Consider the following 22,441-nt stretch of genomic DNA (forward strand, 5'->3'; position numbering starts at 1 on the left):
TATGTTTGCAGTAAATGACAAAACAGAAGAAAACTGGAATGAATATCTGGAACAAATGGAAGAAACTATGATTCCAAAAATGGTCTCACAATACAAACCTAAAGGAACATAGGACGGTGAGTTAATTGACGGATGTGAGGTCAGAAGTGGTAGATAGACCTAATCTGTGACTATCAGAAGACAAAGAAGAAGACGACACAAGGCTATTTTAAATTTTCACTGTTCTATATTCTAATGGTGTTAAAACAACCACACGTTTGTTTTTAATGGTATGCTAAGAACAATTGTGTGATCTTGCCACCGACACCACCTAGCAGTGGATTTGATAAATAATCCTCTTCTGTCTCTCACACAGCGCTTTTGCACTGCACGTAGATCCGACAGAATACAACGTATCCAAAGAAATACACACGAAGTTGGTATGTTGTCCTGTAACTCCAGTAGTTCTTTTTTAAAACGGTTATGTAGTTTGCAACGTCACCTAACAATTTTCTGCGGAGTAGTTGCTCTCTAAACAGCATTCCAAACGAGCAAACCAGTGGCAAATTTACCTGATGTTGCTTGCACCATAGGTAACTGTTTAAAAAAGGAATAGCTTGATAATATCGTAGAGGCGAACAGCACACGTCTGCTTTCATGCGCAGGAGCTAAGTCGCTGCAAAAAATAATCTGTAACTGCGATCCTGCAGTACAATAGTTTATGCATTGGCTAGAATTGCGAATTCATAAAATACACAGAAACATAAAATAAAAGATACACGAGTAATTTAATAAAAAGGATTCTACTCTAACCTCTGTAATTGATGTAGACGACAGAGGATTACGTTAAATGTTTATCCAAGAAACTACATCTCAAATAAACGGAAAGTGGTTGCACAATTCCCAGTTAAAATACGGACAGGAAATAGCCTTATCAAATGCAGTGAAGTCGCGTTGAGAGCGGTATGAGAATGGTAGCAGAATCCCCAAGCTGAATAGTCAGCATAGACGCGGGAGAACTAAGTCCATTTCATGATCACAACACAAGAAAAATTCATGGTTCAAAATAATTCAGTTTTGAACGTGATGATTTACAAATTAACACACGTGAGATGAAGAGTGGAGACTCATACTCTGTCTATTCCATTTCTGTACTGGAATTGGCAAAAGAGCATTGTAGCGGTTGTTCACTGCCTAGAATACAGGACCGAGTGACTCACATCAGCTCAGACAGGTCTGCCTTTTTCCAGAATTCAAAGTGCCCCCACAGTATTCAACATCTCACGTAAAACTGCCCTCAAAAATTAAAGTCTTATAACAGCTTTATCACCTACACGATCACATAACATTCATTACCACAGGCAGCCTGCCTTCTTCAAGCACAAACGTAAAAGCGTCCCGAATCGCTGCCTTAAACGCACCCTGAAAAAGTGTCCGCCTCCACTTGACTTCAGCAGTGTCTGCTTTTCCACTGGCTGAAGCCATTACCACCAAAAACACATCGTTCAAGTGTTAAAATGTGTGTGAATTCCTAAGGGACCAAACTGCTGAGGTCATGGGTCGCTAGACATACACACTACTTAAACTAAATTATGCTAAGAACAACACACACACCCACGCCCGAGGGAGGACTCGAACCTCCGACGGCAGAGGCCACGCAATCCGTGGCATGGTGCCTCAAACAGCGCGGCACACATCGTTCTTAAGACCTACAGACAAGATTGGACTCAACTTGACCACGTCCCGCACTAAACTATTACATTTCAACAGTATTTAAATAAAGAAACGTTCTAAATATATGATCACACTCAGACCACTGTAATAAAAATGAATTGTCTTTACGAGGGACGTTTGAAAAGTCCGTGCAAAAATAAAAAGTACTTACGCGTTTGGGGTAAACTTTTTTTATTTTTCGACATAGTCTCCTTTTAGACTTATACACTTCGCCCAACGCTGTTGTAATTTGTTGATCCCCTCCGAATACCAGGAATTGTCCAAGTCTGCGAAATAGCTATTAGTTGCAGCAATCACCTCCTCGTTTGAATAAAATCTCTGTCCCGCCAGCCATTTCTTCAAATTCGGGAACAAATAGTAGTCCGAGAGAGCCAGGTCTGGAGAATAGGGGGGATGTGAAACGAGTGGTAATCCTGTTTCCATTAATTTTGCGACCACAACTGCTGAGGTGTGTGCTGATGCATTGTCGTGATGAAAAAGGACTTTTTTGCGGTCCAATCGCCGGCGTTTTTCTTGTAGCTCGGTTTTCAAACAGTCCAGCAACGATGAATAATATGCACCTGTAATAGTTTTACCCTTGAAACTTCCTGGCAGATTAAAACTGTGAGACTCGAACATGGGAACTTTGCCTTTCGCGGGCAAGTGCTCTACCAACTGAGCTACCCAAGGACGACTCGCGCCCCATCAAGCTTGGGTAGCTCAGTTGGTAGAGCATTTGCCCGCGAAAGGGAAAGGTCCCAAGTTCGAGTCTCGGTCCGGCAAACAGTTTTAATCTGCCAGGAACTTTCATAGCAGCGCACACTCCACTGCAGAGTGAAAATCTCATTCTGGGAACATCCCCCAGGCTGTGGCTAAGCCATGTCTCCGCAATATTCTTTCTTTGAGGAGTGCTAGTCCTGCAAGGTTCGCAGGAGAGCTTCTGTAAAGTTTGGAAGGTAGGGGACGAGGTACTGGCAGAAGTAAAGCTGTGAGGGCGGGGCGTGAGTCGTGCTTGGGTAGTTCAGTTGGTAGAGCACTTGCCCGTGAAAGGCAAAGGTCCCATGTTCGAGTCTCGGTCCGGCAAACAGTTTTAATCTGCGAGGAAGTTCCATATCAGCGCACACTCCGCTGCAGAGTGAAAATCTCATTCTGGAGTTTTACCCTTCTCCAGATAGTCGATGAGGATTATCCCTTGCCAATCCCAAAAGACAGTCGCCAAAACCTTTCCGCCCAAAGGAATGGTCTGCGCCTTTTTTGGTGCAGATTCTCCCTTGGTAACCCATTGTTTAGATTGTTCTTTGGTGTCAGGAGTATAGTAATGTATCCACGTTTCATTCACAGTGACGAAACGACGTTTAAAGTCCTGCGGATTCTTACTGAACAGCTGCAAACCATCTTTGCAACACTTCACACGATTCCGTTTTTGGTCAAGCGTGAGCAATCGCAGAACCCATCTTGCGGATAGCTGTCTCATGACCAAATGTTTATGCAAAATATTATGTACCCGTTCACTCGAGATGCCCGCAGCACCAGCAATCTCACGCCCCTTAACTCTGCTGCCATCCATCACCATATCATGGATTTTGTCAGTGATTTCTGGAGCTGTAACCTCCACACTGCGCCCAGCACGTTCAGCATCACTTGTGCCCATATGGCCACTCCGAAAATTTTGAAACCACTTATAAACCGTTCTTATCGAAGGTGCAGAGTCACCGTAATGTTTATCAAGCTTCTCTTTAGTCTCCTGAGGCGTTTTGCCTTCCTTGATGCACTTGAATGCGAAACACAAAGGAATAGACCAGTATGGCTGAAACTTGGTGTGCGTTGTTTCGAAAGATGCTACTAACTAAACATGACCTCGACACGTGCCGGTGGTGCCATCTCTCGGTCTTCGCACGGACTTTTCAAACGCCCCTCGAAGTTTGCTTGAAAGAGTAGAGGATGTCAGTGTGTTACTGCTGCTAACATTTCACCATAAAGGCAATTATGTAACTGTTTACTGGTCATTTTGAGAGAAATATATCTAAAGAAATTAATTTTGTGAACATCCATTTAACTGGAACAAACGTACGCTGACGAGGAGCCAGTACTGACCAGGACAGTCGTGGTCGGACTGCGCGTAGGGCGGTCTGCGCACCCGCGGCGGCTGCGCCAGCGGTGCCTCCATGAAGGCGTAGTAGCCCTCCGGCGGGGCCTCGTCGTCTCCCCAGGCCACCACCAGCGCCAACAACACCTGCAACACCAGCCGACACCCTGACGATACACAAAAATACAAACACGCATTCTGCTAGTGTCAGAAACTGCATAAAAGTTTGCAAATGAAATAGGAGAGGCGTTCAGTGCAAATGCAACACCTTTTCCCCCTGGCCAATTTCGGTTTAAAAATGCGGAATTTGTTGTGGGACATAGTGTAATAATCCTACTTCAGACCCTATCATTTCATAAAGTTCCAATAGATGGCGGCGCTATGCGTAGCCTTCCAAATGGCGTCTGCAGCGGAGGTGCGTTCCAATCAGAGAGCTGTCACTGAGTTTCTTGTGGCTGATGACCAGAGCATTGCAGATATTTATGGGCACTTGAAGAAGTGTTTTGGAGACCTGGCAGTGAACAAAAGCACGGTGAGTTGTTGGGTGAGTGTCTGTCATCATCGCAACAAGGTTGCGCAAACCTGTACGGTCGCAACGCGAGCTGACCAATCGCATACAGCTGTGACTCCTGCAGTGTTGGAACGCGCAGACACTCTAGTTAGAGGGAACCAACGGATCATAATCAAACACCACGCTGCTCAACTGGATGTCTCTATTAGTGGTGCTGACAAATTCGTCCACCAGTTGGGGTGCCTCCTGGTTTCCTCGCCGCCTAACAGTACACCATAAATCTCAACGAAGGACCATCTGTGCTGAACTGCTTGCACGTTATGAGGCTGATCGTGACAACTGTTTGTGAGACATCGTCACAGGCAATGGTACTTGGATTTATCACTCCGAAGAAAAAGTTCAAATCAACAGCCTTAGGCGGTAAACTCATGGCGACGGTCCTCGGAGACTCTGAAGGGGTTATTCTGTTTGATGTCTACCCTCATGGTGCTACTCTTAAGAAATTAAAGAAACGACTTCAGTGTGTTCGTCGCCACAAAACTGCAAAGGAATTTCCTTTTCTCCATGACAAAGCAAGGCCTTCCGAAAGTCTGCGCGTCCGAGATGAGCTCGCAGAACTTCATTGGACTCTTCTCCCTCATCCAACCTACAACTCGGAACGTGCGCCTTCCGAGTTTTACAGTGTGTAGATACATCCTTTAGGAACAATATTTTCATTTCTCCACATAATTTCCATCCCTCTCAACTGCCTTACGCCATCTTGGAACCGGTGCCTGTATACCCGCACGGTAAAATTCTGGACCAACCTGTTGCAGCCGCTGTTTGGCAGCGTGCACAAGTGAGTCATCATCTTCAAATCTTGTTCCACGAAGAGAGTCTTCCAGTTTCCCAAAGAGATGATACTCACTTGGAGCCAGGTCAGGACTGTAAGGTGGGTGTTTCAGTGTTGTCCATCCGAGTTTTCTGATCGCTTCCTGGGTTTTTAGACTGATATGTGGCCGTGCATTGTCGTGCAACAGCAAAACATCCTGCTTTTGCCGATGTGGTCGAACACAACTCAGTCGAGCTTGAAGTTTCTTCAGGGTCGTCACATATGCATCAGAATTTATGGTGGTTCCACTTGGCATGATGTCCACAAGGAAGAGTCCTTCGGAAACGAAAAACACTGTAGCCATAACTTTTCTAGCAGAAGGTGTGGTTTTGATTTTTTTTTCCTCTGGTGAATTTGCATGATGCCACTCCATTGATTGCTGAGCACAGCCTCAGAAGCAAACGAAAAATACTGTTTGAAGAAACAAAAATTTTGTCCCTGGCTTCCAGATACTGGGACTCTATAATTAAGTAGGTTTTAGAAATAAGAATATGGAGGAAACCTTCAAGCGAGCTCTCGATGGAGAGAAGAGCCAGTGATAATCGTCGCAATGTTTTTGGTAATGCGGGAGCGGTGGCGCCACGAGCGCCGACGTTGACACCGTCTGTGACTGTAAGATGTAAACACCGACCAATCAGAAGCCGTCTTTGGGCTATATAAAGCCAACACAGCAGCAATTTTCACAGTCAGTTGTTCCTGACGTAAACGATGGTATAAGCCGTCGAAAGCTCGAGGTTTTACTCTCGAAAGACGCAGCAAGAAGTCTGAGAATGTTTTATACAATACATGATTAATTTCGTTAATACATTCACTGCACACACGTTGCTTCACATAACCCCAAAAGTGGAAGTTTAAAGGCATTAGGTTCGAAGATTGTGGTGGCCATGACTTCAAACCAGCCCCTCCTATCCAACGCTGGGCAAAGTACGTATCCGGAAACTAGCGAACATTGTTGGCGTTGTGTGGGCGAGCGCCGACTTGAAAGATGAAACCTGAGAACTGTGGCACGGCATACAATTGCAACACGTCAAGATAGTGTTTGACGTCTTAGTGTGCTCCGCCAACAAAAATGGGCCTATAACTTTACTATGCACCGGGGCACACCACGCGTTAACCTTAGCAGTGTTACCGTTCATACTCAATGAAGGTAGGAGGATTTTCAGAAACCCATATTCCGATGTTCTAGCGTTGAGCATGAGCACAGGCATGGAATGTGGCCTCATCGCTAAACAGACTCTTGTTCATAAACCGTTCATCATGGTCTACCTCATTAAGCATATCTCTAACAAACTCGAATCGTTTCGGTTAGACAGCATGCAACAACTGAAACCTTATGAACTGTAATCTTTTTTAGGCCTAATTCTCGACCACAAACACGCACCGATTCTTTCGGGCTCGTTAGATAGGTATCCCTTTTAGCATCAACACTTACCGAAGGTCTACCAGAATGGGGTTCGTCCAGCAAACTGCAGGTATCTTTAACTGCTTATCCCACCGATTTTTGTTACTTCTGTTTGGTGGCTCTTCGTTGTACGTGAACGTTGGCCACGGATTCGAATCTAACAAGGCACAGTGTATACTGGACTTTCCTGTGTTACCGTCCACATCTCGACTGACGTGGCCTGATTCGTTGAAGCTACATGGTTCGTTGTGATGCATCAATACCTGCGCGCGCACACCGGTGAAAATCGTACTATAGAAACTCTTTGCGATGCTGTCCAGCGCAGCGCAAGTTTCGACCTTTCGTTTCGTTTCTTTTAGGCACAGCAAGCATTCATAACTGCACTGTAATTTTGTACTTAGTGATAGAGTCATTCTCTCAAAGCTTCTTCTGCATATCAGGAGTTGTTAAATTTGGGACATTCTTCTTTATTATTGTACTCTCTTTCTTAAAACAAATTTGTGTTTTGAAATTTCTGTTTCTTAAGGAAATTTAATTTACGGTTATAAAAATGTTACCTCTGTGCAGTTGTTAATTTTTTTTATTTAGTTGTGTCAAAGGAAATTGTTTATGATAATTTCTACTTGTAATTGTAAATACATAAGGGGTGGGGGTGGATGGTGGGAGGGAGATGGAGTTACAAAAGCAGCATGCACCGCTCCTCAAGCCATTGGTTCCTACAGTTTCGGGTGTAAAATCGAATAATATTAAAAACTATCCAGGGTCCTACTAATAGAACGGTTATTGCAGACACCGCTACATATGTTACCATTGTGCAGCGTATTTCGAGTTAAGTGCTCTGCCACTCCGTTCTAGGGTATCGCTGTTGTCGAACTCGCTGCCAGTTTTTGGTGTATGGAACCGGAACCGGTCCGAGTGAAATTAGAAACCAGTGTTGGACGGGGAACGAAATCTCCACCTGCTCAAGTTACACGTATATCTTTTGGAGCTGGTCTTACAGTACGTTTTTTCAAGGATCAGTTCAAAGCATTCCCTGTCTGGTTAGCATGGTATGCAATCTTCTTTGCGTTAATATTACATATGAGCTTGTGTAACTCTACTTACTTGTTAATAATTGTATTGTAAATCGAATCTCAATGGAAATTCATTTTCAGAGAAATATTTCTATCGGTGCACTGAATGGATTACTTTCTGCTATTTGTTCGTGCTATCTCTCTTTCTTGTAGTTTTTCTATTTTGATGCCGTCCTCCAACATTTTCTTATTTGTCTTTCTAGTTTATTCAATTTTTCATCTTTGTACACCCAGTGTATTACATAATCTGTGTTACATATTCTAATCTTTGTGTATCTTTACTATTCCCGAGTAGTGTGACTTCTTCTTGCGTGTTTCAAAATATGTACCACTAGCCTAGCCGTTGTTCACGTAAGACTTTTCACAAACACATTTCGCCTTTATAGTACCTATTCATTTCATTCCTACCTCTACACTTAATTCTCAATATTTCTCGCGTCGGCACTTTCTTTTTAAGTCCCTCACTTTTCACGTTTCACTTTCGTAAAATGTTGTGGTCGATTACAGCGTAAGAATTTCCTTCCTCGTTTCTAGCCAGAAGATACTTTTAGCCAATCGAAGTTCTTTAGGCCTACCTCAATAAGTTTCCGATGTCTCTGACGCTTCGGCCACCCCATGTATCTTACTTCCTAGAAATAATAATTTCGCTTACTGTGATGCATCTCCATTCTTCATAGTTTTCGTATTTAGTAGCTGACAATTCTTTTTTCTGCACTTCATCGTCAGTATCTTTTATTGACCACAATCCCTATTCATTGTTTAGTTTCCTATCCACTCCTTTTAATACGTCTTCTAAGCCTTATGTGTTTCTATCAGAGGACCTACTCCAGCATCACGAATCTTACCACTGGTATGATGCCGTTAAACGTTCACTAACGTTTTAAAACTTTTCATCCTTTCTTTGTGTACCCAATACAGAAGTTAAGACGCAGTGATAACTCGTACGGTTATTTAACGCGCGGGCCGTACTTGATTTACAACTTTGACTGTTATCTCGGAAATATTATTAATTATTCGTCTGTTATTACTGTCAGAATTTAGAGAATCTTAGACCAAAAGAAATGTGAACAATAGAAAATCCGAAAAAGGCAACTAAGCGTTAGAAACGTGATACTGAATACTAAAGCACACAATGAAGGGGTGCTGTAAGGAATGGGTGACGACAGGAGTGTTCAGAAGACTCTTACCAGAAAAAGGAAACGGGTTAGTGGGTCATCTGTTAAGCCAATCAGGATTAGTTAACTTGGCGGTAGAAGGAGCAATAGAAGGGAAAAATGGGAGGGTCTGGCAAAAGCTAGAATATGTTAAACTGCTGGGAGCAAAAGTTTCATAATACTTAAACTACCAACAGGATATATACGTCCTGTGAAGTGGTATTCGTAGACTACTGGGGGCGGTAGTGATTCCAGTGCTCGTAGGATGCTGCCCCACCGGTCAGGATGTGAGTAAGACACATCTAGTTTCGAATAATGTCCATCGAGAGCAACCCATATGATGTTCCAAGAAGGAAACTAATGTTTTCCGCCAGTTGCGTTACAGTGATGTTGCAGAGACAGTGTGCTGCGCTTATGTTGTGTTGATTTGTCAAATAATTGTTAATTATTCATCTCCAAGTTTATTTTTCCTCCCCAATCAGAACCTGGTAAGTACATAAAAATTTGTAATGTAGTATTATAGAACACGTTTATCAGCAGAGACTGCTATGGAAGTCCAAGCGGTACTGCAGGAAAGGTGTACTTCATTCTCAGAGTGGCTTTTACGGCGATCGTTTTGTGTATTTCCAGGCTCGCGAATGAGTAGAAAAACTGGCTTTTACCACTGTTGTCTTATGTTTTTGTATGCCCCTGAGATGAACAACAGAAGAAAAATAACGCGCAAAGAATTACAGCGGATGTCGGCGAAATCTGACTGTGACGTAACTGCAGACGATTCGTCAGACGAAGAATACCAGGTCGATCAGGACGACTCTGATATGAGAGAAGATGGAAACTGGTGGTCAGTCGTTATCACCACCAGGGATGAACTGAGTTCAAACGGAACGACTGCGTGTGCTACACCACCTCATAGTAAAGTTTCTATCGTGTGGTCCACGCCAAACAGTTCATTTGTACCTAGACATACTATCACTCAGGATCGCACAACTATCTCATAATCCAAACTGAATAGGGCATCTGACAAAATTGAATGTTTCCCAGAAGCGTTTCCTCGCAGTTTTATTTGCACATTAGCCAGAGTACGTTCGTTTTAACAGTCTGCAGTGGGTACCGTGTCAAACGTTTTTCAGAAATCTAGAAATATGGTATCTGCATATTGCCTTCATCCATAGTTCACAGTATATCATGTGAGATAAGGGCAAACTGCATTACGCACGAGCAATGCTTTCTAAAACCATGCCGATTCATGGACAGGAGCTTTTCAGTCAGTAGGAAATTATATTCGAACTTAGGATATGTTCAAGAATTCTTCAGCAAACCAATGTTAAGAATATTGGTCTGCAATTTTTCAGGCCCGATCTTTTACCCTTCTTGTACACAGGTAACATTCCATCGGAATTTCTAAAATCATTGCGGGAAGTGCCAACAAAACTATTATTCATGTTGGTGTGTTCAAGTATGAGATTGGCGATATTCCATCGGATTTACGGAAAAACGTCGTCCACACAGTTCCCAAGACTGCAACAGCTGACAAGTGCGAGAATTATCGCACAATAAGCTTAACAGCTCATGCACGTAAACTGCTTACAAGAATAATATACACCCAAGAATAGAAAAGAAAACTGAGGACGATCAGTTTGGGGTTAGGAAAAGTAAAGGCAACAAAGAGGCAGTTCTAACGTTGCGGTGGATAATAGAAGCAAGACTGAAAAAAAATCAAGACATGTTCGTAAGATTTGTCGACCTGGAAAAACCGTTCGACAATGTAAAATGGTGCAACATGTTCGAAATCCTGAGAAAAATAGGGATAAGCTATAGGGAAAGACGGGTAACACACAATATGTACAAGAACCAAGGGGGAACAGTAAGAGTGGAAGACCATGAACCAAGTGCTCGGATTGCAAACGGTGTAAGACAGGTATGTAGTCTTTCACCCCTGCAGTTCAATCTATACATCGAAGAAGCAATGACGGAAATAAAAGAAAGGTTCAAGAATGGGATAGAAATTCGGGGTGGAAGGATATCATTTACAAAATTAGCTGATGACATTGCTATTCTGAATGAAAGTAAAGAAGAATTACAACATTTGTTGAATGGAATTAACAGTCTATAGATACAGAATCTGGACTAAGAGTAAATCGAAGAAAGCCGAAAGTAATGGGAAGTAACAGAAATGAAAACAGCGAGAAACTAAACATCATGATTGGTGATCACGAAGTAGATGAAGTTAAGGATTCTGCTACCTAGGAACCAAAATAACCACAGAGAAGAGATCAAGGAGGACAAAAGAGCCGACTACCACTGGCAAAAAGGGCATTACCGGCCAAAAGAAACCTACTAGTATCAAACACAGGTTTAATTTGAGGAAGAAATTTCTGAGAAAGTACGTTTGGCGCACGGCTTTGTATGACAGTGAGGCGTGGACTGTGGGAAAACCGTAACAGGATATAATCGACGCATTTGAGATATGGTACTACACAAGAAGGTTGAAAATTAGGTGGCCTGATAAGATACAGAATGAGAAGGTTCTCCACAGAATTGGCGAGAAAAGGAATATATGGAAAACAGCGATAAAAAGAAGGGACAGGATGATAGGGCATCTGTTAAGACATCAGGGAATAACTTCCATGGTACTAGATGGAGCTGCAGAGAGTAAAACCTGAAGAGGGAGACGGAGATTGTAATACAGGGTTATTACAAATGATTGAAGCGATTTCACAGCTCTACAATAACTTTATTATTTGAGATATTTTCACAATGCTTTGCACACACATACAAAAACTCAAAAAGTTTTTTTAGGCATTCACAAATGTTCGATATTTGCCCCTTTAGTGATTCGGCAGACATAAAGTCGATAATCAAGTTCCTCCCACACTCGGTGCAGCATGTCACCATCAATGAGTTCGAAAGGATCGTTGATGCGAGCTCGCAGTTCTGGCACGTTTCTTGGTAGAGGAGGTTTAAACACTGAATCTTTCACATAACCCCACAGAAAGAAATCGCATGGGGTTAGGTCGGGAGAACGTGGAGGCCATGACATGAATTGCTGATCATGATATTCACCACGACCGATCCATCGGTTTTCCAATCTCCTGTTTAAGAAATGCCGAACATCATGATGGAAGTGCGGTGGACCACCATCCTGTTGAAAGATGAAGTCGGCGCTGTCGGTCTCCAGTTGTGGCATGAGCCAATTTTCCAGCATGTCCAGATACACGCGTCCTGTAACGTTTTTTTCGCAGAAGAAAAAGGGGCCGTAAACTTTAAACCGTGAGATTGCACAAAACACGTTAACTTTTGGTGAATTGCGAATTTGCTGCACGAATGCGTGAGGATTCTCTACCGCTCAGATACCCAAATTGTGTCTGTTCACTTCAACATTAAGAAAAAATGTTGCTTCATCACTGAAAACAAGTTTCGCACTGAACGCATCCTCTTCCATGAGCTGTTGCAACCGCGCCGAAAATTCAAAGCGTTTGACTTTTTCATCGGGTGTCAGGGCTTGTAGCAATTGTAAATGGTAAGGCTTCTGCTTTAGCCTTTTCCGTAAGATTTTCCAAACCGTCGGCTGTGGTACGTTTAGCTCTCTGCTTGCTTTATTCGTCGACTTCCGCGGGCTACGCGTGAAACTTGCCCGCACGCGTTCAACCGTTTCTTCGCTCACTGCAGGCCGACCCGTTGATTTTCCCTTACAGAGGCATCCAGAAGCTTTAAACTGCGCATACCATCGCCGAATGGAGTTAGCAGTTGGTGGATCTTTGTTGAACTTCGTCCTGAAGTGTCGTTGAACTGTTATGACTGACTAATGTGAGTGCATTTCAAGCACGACATACGCTTTCTCGGCTCCTGTCGCCATTTTGTCTCACTGCGCTCTCGAACGCTCTGGCGGGAGAAACCTGAAGTGCGGCTTCAGCCGAACAAAACTTTATGAGTTTTTCTACGTATCTGTAGTGTGTCGTGACCATATGTCAATGAATGGAGCTACAGTGAATTTATGAAATCGCTTCAATCATTTGTAATAGCCCCGTATGTTCCGTAAATAATTGAGAATGTAGGATGGAATAGCTACTCTGCGATGAAGAGGTTTGCACAGGGCACGAATTCGTTGCGGACCGCATCAAACTAGTCAGAAGACTGATGATTCAAAAAAGGAAAAGAACATTCAGGTGTCATCCGCGCTGCCTTTCAGTCGCTTAGGACTTTGCGCGGGGCGAGATGTTCGCTATGAATGCAAGCTAAGTAAGGAGCCAGGGCGGCCGAGTACGATTTGTAAAACCGAACTGGGATTCCATCCGGACCTGCTTGCGTTCGGTCAAGGTCTCGATGGCGTATCTGTTTCAGTCAGTGTATTGTGCTTTGTTTGCGACACTGGACAGTCGCGAAAGAAACAAAACATTCTGCAGTTTGGATCTCACTTTAAATGTGTGTGGTGTATCTCATCTTCATCTACAGCTACGTGATTACTCTGCTATTCACAATAAAGTGCCTGGCAGAGGGTTCAATGAACCACCTTCATGCTATCTCTCTACTGTTCCAACTCTCGAACGGCACACGGGAAAAACGAGCACTTAAAGTTTTCTGTGCGAGCCATGATTTCTCTTATTTTATCGTGATGATCATTTCTTCCTATGTAGGTGGGTGCTAACAGAATGTTTTCGCAATCGGAGGAGAAAACTGGTGATTGAAATTTCATGAGAAGATCCCGTCGCAACGAAAAACGCCTTTGTTTTAATGATTGCCACTCCAATTCACGTATCATGTCTGAGACACTATCTCCCCTATTTCTCGATAGTACAAAACGAGCTGCCCTTCTTTGTACTTTTTCGATGTCATCTGTCAGTCCCACCTGATGCGGATCCCACACCGTACAGCAATACTCCAGAACAGGGCGGACAAGCGTGGTGTAAGAAGTCTCTTTAGTAGACCTGTTGCACCCTCTAAGTGTTCTGCCAATGAATCGCAGTTTTTGGTTTGCTCTACTCACAATATTATCTATGTGATGGTTCCAATTTAGGTTATTTGTAATTGTAATCCCTAAGTATTTGGTTGAATTTACAGCCTTCAGATTAGTGTGACTTATCGCGTAATCGAAATTTACCTGATTTCTTTAAGTACTCATGTGAATAGCTTCACACTTTTCCATATTCAGGATCAATTGCCACTTTTATCTAAATTATTTTGCAAGTCGTTTTGATCATCTGACGACTTTACAAGACGGTAAATGACAGCATCATCTGCAAACAATCTAAGACGGCTACCCAGATTGTCTCATATGCCGTTAAAACAGATCAGGAACAATAGAGGGCCTATAACTCTTCCTTGGACAACGCCGGATATTACTTCTGTTTTACTCGATGACTTTACTACGAACGGTGACCTTTCTGACAGGAAATCACGAATCCAGTCGCACAACTGAGGCGATATTCCATAGGCACGCAGTCTGGTTAGAGGACGCTTGTGAGGAACGGTGTCGAAAGCCTTCTGGAAATCTAAAAATGAGGAATCAATTTGACATCCCCTGTCGATAGCACTTATTACTTCATGAGTATGAAGAGCTAGTTGTGTTTCACAAGAACGATATTTTCTGAATCCATGCTGACTATATGCCAATAAATCGTTTTCTTCGAGGTGCTTCATAAAGTTCGAATACAGTATATGTTCCAAAACACTACTGCAAATCGGCGTTAGCGATATCGGTCTGTAATTCAGCGGATTACTCATACTTCCCTTTTTGGGTATTGGTGTGACTTGAGCAATTTTCCATTCTTTAGGTACTGATCTTTCTGTGAGCGAGTGGTTGTATATAATTGCTAAGTATGGAGCTATTTTATCAGCATATTCTTTAGATTAGATTAGATTAGATTAGTACTTGTTCCATAGATCATGAATACGACACTTCGTAATGATGTGGAACGTGTCAGGTTAATAAAAGGTGTCTATACAAGATATTACATTAGGCAAAATATTAGATGACACTCAATAATTTTTAACTTTTTTTGTGGAGGTTGGGAAATTACCCACTTACTATATCCAAAAATTCATCTAATGAGTAGAAGGAGTTGCGATTAAGAAATTCTTTTAATTTCCTTTTAAATGCTATATGGCTATCTGTCAGACTTTTGATGCTATTAGATAAGTGACCAAAGACTTTTGTGGCAGTATAATTTACCCTCTTCTGAGCCAAAGTTAGATTTAACCCTGAGTAGTGAAGATCATCCTTTCTCCTAGTGTTGTAGCCATGTACACTGCTATTACTTTTGAATTTGTTCGGATTGTTAATTACAAATTTCATAAGTGAATATGTATATATATATATTGTGAGGCTACGGTGAAGATTTCTAGCTCTTTAAATAAGTGTCTGCAGGGTGATCTTGGGTGAGCTCTAGCAATTATTCTGGTTACACGCTTTTGTACAATGAACACTCTTTTACTCAATGATGAGTTACCCCAGAATATGATGCCATACGAAAGCAGAGAATGAAAATAGGCGTGGTAAGCTAATTTACTCAGATATATAGCGCCAAAATTTGCAATGACCCTAATAGCATAAGTAGCTGAACTCAAACGTTTCAGCAGATCCTCAGTGTGTTTTTTCCAGTTCAACCCCTCATCAATGCATACACCTAGAAATTTTGAATATTCTACCTTAGCTACCGATTTGTGATCGAAGTCTATATTTATTAATGGGGTCATTCCATTTACTGTGTGGAAAAGTATATACTGTGTTTTGTCAAAGTTTAATGAGAGCCCATTTGCAGAGAACCACTTAATGATTTTCTGAAAAACACCTAAAATTTCACCAGTTAATTGTTGTCTGTCGGGTGTGATAGCTACACTTGTATCATCGGCAAAAAGTACCAGCTTTGCATCTTCGTGAATATTAATGGCAAGTCATTAATATATATTAAGAACAGCAGAGGATTCAAGACCGAACCTTGCGGCACCCCATTCTTGATTGTTCCCCAGTTTGAGAAATCACCGGTTTTTTGCATATTATGTGAACTGTTTATTTCAACTTTCTGCACTCTTCCAGCTAGGTATGATTTAAATCATTTGAGCACTGTCGCATTCATAACACAGTACTTGAGCTTATCTAAAAGTATTCCATGATTTACACAATCAAAAGCCTATGATAGATCACAAAAAATCCCAACGGGTGACTTTCGGTTACTCAGAGTATTTAATATTTCATTAGTGAAAGTATATATAGCATTTTCCGTTGAAAAACCCTTCTTGAAACCAAACTGACATTTTGTTAAAACTTTATTTTTACAAAGGTGTGAAGCTACTCTACAATACATTACTTTTTCAAGAATTTTGGATAAGGCAGTCAGAAGAGCGATTGGGCGGTAGTTGTTGACATCAGACGTATCCCCTTTTTTATGCAGTGGTTTAACAATGGCATACTTCAGTCTATCTGGAAAAATACCCTGCTTCAGAGAGCTATTACATATGTGGCTAAGAATCCCACTCTGAGAGGAACCTGACTGGTATACAGTCTGGACTGGAGGCCTTGCCTTTATTAAGTGATTTAGGCTGCTTTGTTACACCGAGGATATCTACTTCTACGTTCCTCATCTTGGCAGTTGTTCTTGATCTCGACAGATTGAGTGTGATGCAGGTGGCTGCGCACTGCCAGTATGCTGGACGCTCCTCCTGTAACGAGAGCAGGCGGCAGGCGGGTACAGTGTTGGGGTTTTTATTAACCGCTGTTGCCCCCGGAGACGGCGTGTGTGGGCGCCCGGCGTGACCCCGGATCTGGCCGCCGGCTGCTCGTCGCCGGCAGCTGGCCGTAATCCGCAGGGTTCATTGGCCCGGCCGCGGCCGACACTGCTGGAGGTCTGCCAATCCGGCCGCAGCACCCACGGCGCTGTCCTCGCCGACTATCCGCGTGTCACTGTGCGTCGGCACTCGTGTCTTATCACGCTCTGGAAATACAGTCCCACTGGCAGCCAAAGTATACACTAACGCTCCCGACAAGCTAACGTCATCGTTTCTTGTAGTCATGGGCTAAACTGCGATTTTCCGATATCAGTGATTTCTGTGAATGCTACTTTCCAGTATCTGTTATTCTTAACTGTGATTTGTCGCAGTTAAGAGTCGCAGTTAAGGAACCTAAGTCGCGTATCCCTCCGCCACTGCTACTTCTGCTACTTCCGCGATTTCTGCGACTTTTGCTACTTCTGCGACTTCTGCTACTTCTGCGATTTCTGCTACTTCTGCGATTTCTGCTACTTCTGCTACTTCTGCGATTTCTGTGACTCCTGCGATTTCTGCGACGTACCACCGTATGAAAAAGTTACATCTGTCCACACAGAAAATTGCATCTCAACAAACCTGTCATTGGTAAGTATGTTTTACGTTTATTCTTCCGTTGGCTTTAATTTTGTATTAAAGAAACAACTGTGAAAATATTAATAGTGTAATTAATATGTAAGTAGCCGCACAGTACCGTAATAGTTCGTGTTTAGAAAATGAATTCTAACATATTGTAATGTTCATAGGTACCTGAACTACATTTCAGTCACTCAGTAAAGTGATAATTCAAAATATCATTGTCAACAGATCTGAAGAAATTGCCAGTCTTTAGACCGTTTTCGTCAGACGACAGGTTAGTTTCTAAGCGTTTTGATGGACTTAATTACTTCAGTGAGATCGTTCTTGCGAATGTGATATAGCAAATATTAGCAAATGTGGTATAGCAAATATTAGCAATCTACTCTGTCAATTATATTGCTAGTAATTAGTGACAGCAAAAATTGTTTAATAATCCTTGTGTTTTTGCAGACGCAGTTCTGACTGATTACTGGTTGCTGTACATATCTATCCACATCAAGGCTGTTGAGAGAGACTCGTGAAGATTCAAGACAGCTCTTAGAGGATTTGCAGTTTAAAAGTGAAATAATTATGAAATAAGTGTGTGACTGATTAAAGTGTTTTATTGAAGTTGTTGTGCGATTTTAAAGAAATAATAAATGTTAAATACATTGAGTGAATAATCAAAATCTCATTTTCCACATGTTAAGCCGTCCTATACCCGTAATTTTCCGCCACTTATTTATTGGTAAACACTTGGAGAGTGACATGCCGCCGCCCCCCCCCCCCCCTTCTCCACAATCTTGGTGTGATACTGACCTGTAACATATCCCGAAGTCTACAATATGCATTTTGAGGCTGTTGATATGAAAGTGGGAAGTACAGATCTTCCAGTTAAATCAGGAATAGCTTAAGTGCATTACTTGAAAGTGACACAGGAAAAGCTTACTTGTGTAGGTGGTAGTAGTGTCGGCAAAAAGTTCTTGTGTATGAAGTTGCCATGTAGAACACAAGGTGTAAAACTTTTCTCCCGAGTCTTGAACTGTGTCGGAACAAAAGTGAGGCATTCATATGACTGTTTTCATTTCTCTACACTTATACAGATGTCTGAGTTCTGCTGTGTTAACATTGCAAAGTCCTGTAGGCATGTGGAGTATTAACCAAAACTGTCATATTGGAAGCAGAATCAAACACATTTGTTACGTTACTTGATATTTTCAGGAGAAAAAGGCAATGTTGCTTCTTATTAATATAATACATTCAGAGTCACAGCAGTATTTGACCAACCATAACTGATGCTGAATGTGCATGTCGTCATATAATATGAAGGGCTTATTTCAATAGTGGTACAAGTCCATTACCTACACTTTTCTGTCTATAATGCTTCTGAAATTAGTGATCCAAACAAACATAAATAAAGGTTCATCTCTAGCAAGAAGCCATGTGCTTGAATATTTCTGGTATCTCAACTGCAGATTTTTCAGCACTCATTTAACTTTACGACTCTATATCTCAAAATTAACAAAAATGGACTTGTACCACCATTGAAATAAGCCCTTCATATGCACACACAGCACATCGATCTCGTGAGGTACAAGGCTCTCATAACGAAGTACATCCGTCGGTCAACAGATGACACTAGGAAAAGTATGTTAACTGCGCTTTTTAGTTGCTACTTGCGACTCTTAGTTGCGATTTGTCACAGAAATCGCAGTTTGACTCGGTAGCGAATAGCGTAGTATGAACTTTGCTCAACAGATGGCAGTGCTAACTGCGCTTTTTAGTTGCTACTTGCGACTCTTAGTTGCGACTTGTCACGGAAATCGCAGTTAGACTCCATAGCGTACCGCAGAGATGGACGTAGTACGAACTATGACCCACAGATGGCACTGTTAACCGCGCTTTCTAGTTGCTACTTGCGACTCTTAGTTGCGACTTGTCACGGAAATCGCAGTTAGACTCCATAGCGTACCGCAGAGATGGACGTAGTACGAACTTTGGCCAACAGATGGCACTGTTAACCGCGCTTTTTAGTTGCTACTTGCGACTCTTAGTTGCGACTTGTCACGGAAATCGCAGAAAGCAGTGCTAAATTCGACCAATAGATGGCTCACGTCTGTCAATGTGAAATATTACTTGCGACTGCTAACTGTGACTGAAATCGCAGTTAGATTCTGTAAAGTTGCTACTGTGATATCTGTGACTTCTCAGTCACTGTGATTTCTAACAGATACGCGATTTCCTGCCCACCACTAGTTTCTTGGCTCCCGATTGTCTTAATGCTACGTTTACTATTATACAATGTGTCTACACTCGCTCGAGAGGACGACAGTTCAAACTCTCGTCCGGCCATCCAGATTTAGGTTATCCGCGATATCCCTAAAACTCCCCAGGCGAATGCCGGATGTTTCCTCTAAAGGGCAAGACCTATTTCCTTTCGTATCCTTGATACAACACTGGCTTGTGTTCTCGTCGCTAATGATCTCGATCTCAACGAGACATTAAACCCAATCTTCGTACATCCATAGTTGAAATGGAGGACATTGGGACGTCAGCTGGTATAAATTTATATTAAAAATGAAGAAATTCCTCCAGCTGTATTTAAGGTGTCGATTTTATTTTGGCAGCTAGTTTCAACGTTGTAACAACGTCCTCTTCAGGCCCATACACTTGTTGACGTCAACTGCGTGCAGCTGATACTAGAAGTTGAAAGGGTACAGTACCGCCCGACATTGAAAATAGGTACAACATTCTTCGTTATTCTTGTCAGAACAACATATTTTTTGTAATAATAACTCAATTTCACTTAATACACTGAAGCCGGATACCAGTGTAGGAAAGAATGACAATTTATTTACTTAATTGATCACATGTGCACTCCCGCAAAATAAATCCCTACACCCAGTTTGGTGAGATCTGAGAAATGAATGAATGTATGGTCGTCTGCTAACCGCAGATAGTGAATGTGCAATAGATGATCATCTTTGAGACGGTCCTTTGGTCACCTTTGGTGGAACCAAAGAGATGAGATTTACCTGAGCTTTGAGCGCCTGAAATGTGGCTGACCGATACGGTAGCAAGGTGATCCCCCACTACGGCATAGGTGCGAGGTGACATGAAGAACGGCCATGTTTCAGCACTGTGGTGCTGGATCTTGTGTTGGTAAGACCTGTCTTAGGTGTGCTCCGTAAAGACAAAAGAAAGAAGAAAATGATATGCATGTGAAATACTTAAGAGTAGTTTGGAACAATTATTTCTCTATTTCAGGAACTTTTGGGGGGAGAATTAAATGACAGGCAGGTAATATTAAGGGGATCGTAGTAATCTTCGGAAATGACCAATGGTCACAGTGAAACCACGTGTAGCAATAAGTTGAAATACTTGCGAGTGCTAGTACTAAGTTGGAATACTTGCGAGTGCTAGTACTAAGTTGAAATACTTCCGAGTGCTAAAGTTAAGCTGAATTACTGGAGTGTGTACCACAAGTTGGAAATATTTAAGAAATGGCGTGTGCAGGACTTGAAATTAGAGACGAGTACTTCCACGTGGTGAGTACTGTGTGAGTCTCAATCTGTGTATGAGACAAAGGATAAAGAGAAGTACTCGACCATGGTATCAGTTGAGGACTCGCGTGTGTGACGAGTATGTTCTTAATATTACATTGGGTGTTATGTTTCCGTGTTGGATTCAAACTCTAATACTCTGAGAGAGAACAAGGTTAGTCAGCCGTCTATCCAGCACCGCCACTTGGCTTGCATTGCACAAGAAGACGTGCATATTTCCTCCAGAGTTCGTAGTAGGAAAGAAAAGTTACGAAGTGGGGCAGTGTCATGTGAAACTAGGATGAATACTAATTGAAGTGGGAAAGCTGAAAGTGAAGTGATTCTAACGTTGTGACTATTATTTGTGGTGTATGTTGCTAGTGTGATCTATTTCATGTAATTTAAGTGTATTAAGTGAAACTGAGTTATTATTACAAAAAAAATGTTGTTCTGACAAGAATTACGAAGAATGTTGTACCTATTTTCAATGTCGGGCGGTACTGTACCCTTTCAAAGTCAGTGGTCAGATACGGACGTGCTCCGTGTGGAAGGTGGTTAGTTACAGGGGCTGGGTATTGTGTTGTCCTAATCATCATTATTTCATCCCTATCGACGAGTAAGTCGCCGAAGTGGCGTCAAATCGAAAGACTTGCACCCGGCGAACGGTCTACACGACTTCAGACGATTACTCGAAAAGCGTCATAAAATAAGTATTTAGCGACGAAATTTCGAAGGAATTACTACAGTCCAATTGTCTTGTTGCAGGTGAGGTCGCACCAAACGTTCACTTTTGGGCTGTCTCGCAGCTTTTCCCTGATGGTTGTGTTTTCTGCGACCCCATATGCGACCGTCATGCTTGTTCACGGATCCAGAAACGTGAAATGTGGCTTCACCAGAAAACAATATATTTGAGAAGAAAGCAGGATTCTGGACGGTTCGGTAAAGCATTTCACATGCAAATCCATATGCCGTTGCTTATCACAGGCCTCTGTGGTCTGCAGAATCTGCACCTTGTTCGAATACAGACACAACAGCTTTTTGAGGACATTCTGAATTGTTGGACGTGGCATTTGAAGTTCCCGTGGGGCCTCACGAATTGATTTGCGTAAACTTCGTTGGAACGCTTGCCGGACATTGTCGGCCTGTTCTTCAAAGACACGAATGTTGCCAGTGGTCAGAAACTGCTTATGCCTTGCTTTTAATGCTCTTGGCGTCTCGTGCTACTTTCTCAAAAACAAAACGAAAGTGCCTTTCCGCCATAACACTGAATTTAAACTCAGCGTACCAAAGGACAATTTGTGCCTTCTGCTGTGTTGATTCCATTTTTGCTTGGACGGACAACAAGAAAACAATGAAAAAGCGCCAAACCTTGACAAACATTAAGTAGCAATTTTACGCCCTTCTGCACCCAACAGACAAGCCGGAAAGATTTACTATTTTGAAACCGCCTCTGAAAAAAAGAGCACATCGGTGTGGGCACTCCTATTTACTATTGCATTTATATTACATTAATTGACATCGAATGACGCTGAAGGCAGGTTAACCACGTCCAGTTTTTCTTCTTCACTTGTAAGGTGACAGGACATGGGCACTTACACGTTAGCTTACCAACATTAGTATTAATAATAAAGGGACTGGCAAGGGCATCAGGTCATGACTCTATTGAATTATGATAAATATGAGGCACTCTCGAGCCGTATTCCCTGCATGTCTGCATGATTGAACCACTAACTTAAAGTGTTGGTGAAAAGTGTCGGAAGTTGAGAATTGTGGAATATAAAGTCTGCAGATGGT

General features: G+C 42.3%; 1 protein-coding gene across 1 annotated transcript in view; it reads right to left on the reverse strand.

The window, feature by feature from the left end:
* The window catches only part of LOC124615945, a 373,296-nt gene that overhangs the window by 111,152 nt on the left and 239,703 nt on the right, over positions 1-22,441 (reverse strand). The window contains exon 2 of the mRNA XM_047144145.1: positions 3,787-3,925. Coding sequence (XP_047000101.1) covers positions 3,787-3,925 — 139 coding nt within the window. The remainder of the gene's footprint in view (positions 1-3,786; positions 3,926-22,441) is intronic.

Source organism: Schistocerca americana, chromosome 5 (genome assembly GCF_021461395.2).
Source record: "Schistocerca americana isolate TAMUIC-IGC-003095 chromosome 5, iqSchAmer2.1, whole genome shotgun sequence".
NCBI classification, from domain to species: domain Eukaryota; kingdom Metazoa; phylum Arthropoda; class Insecta; order Orthoptera; family Acrididae; genus Schistocerca; species Schistocerca americana.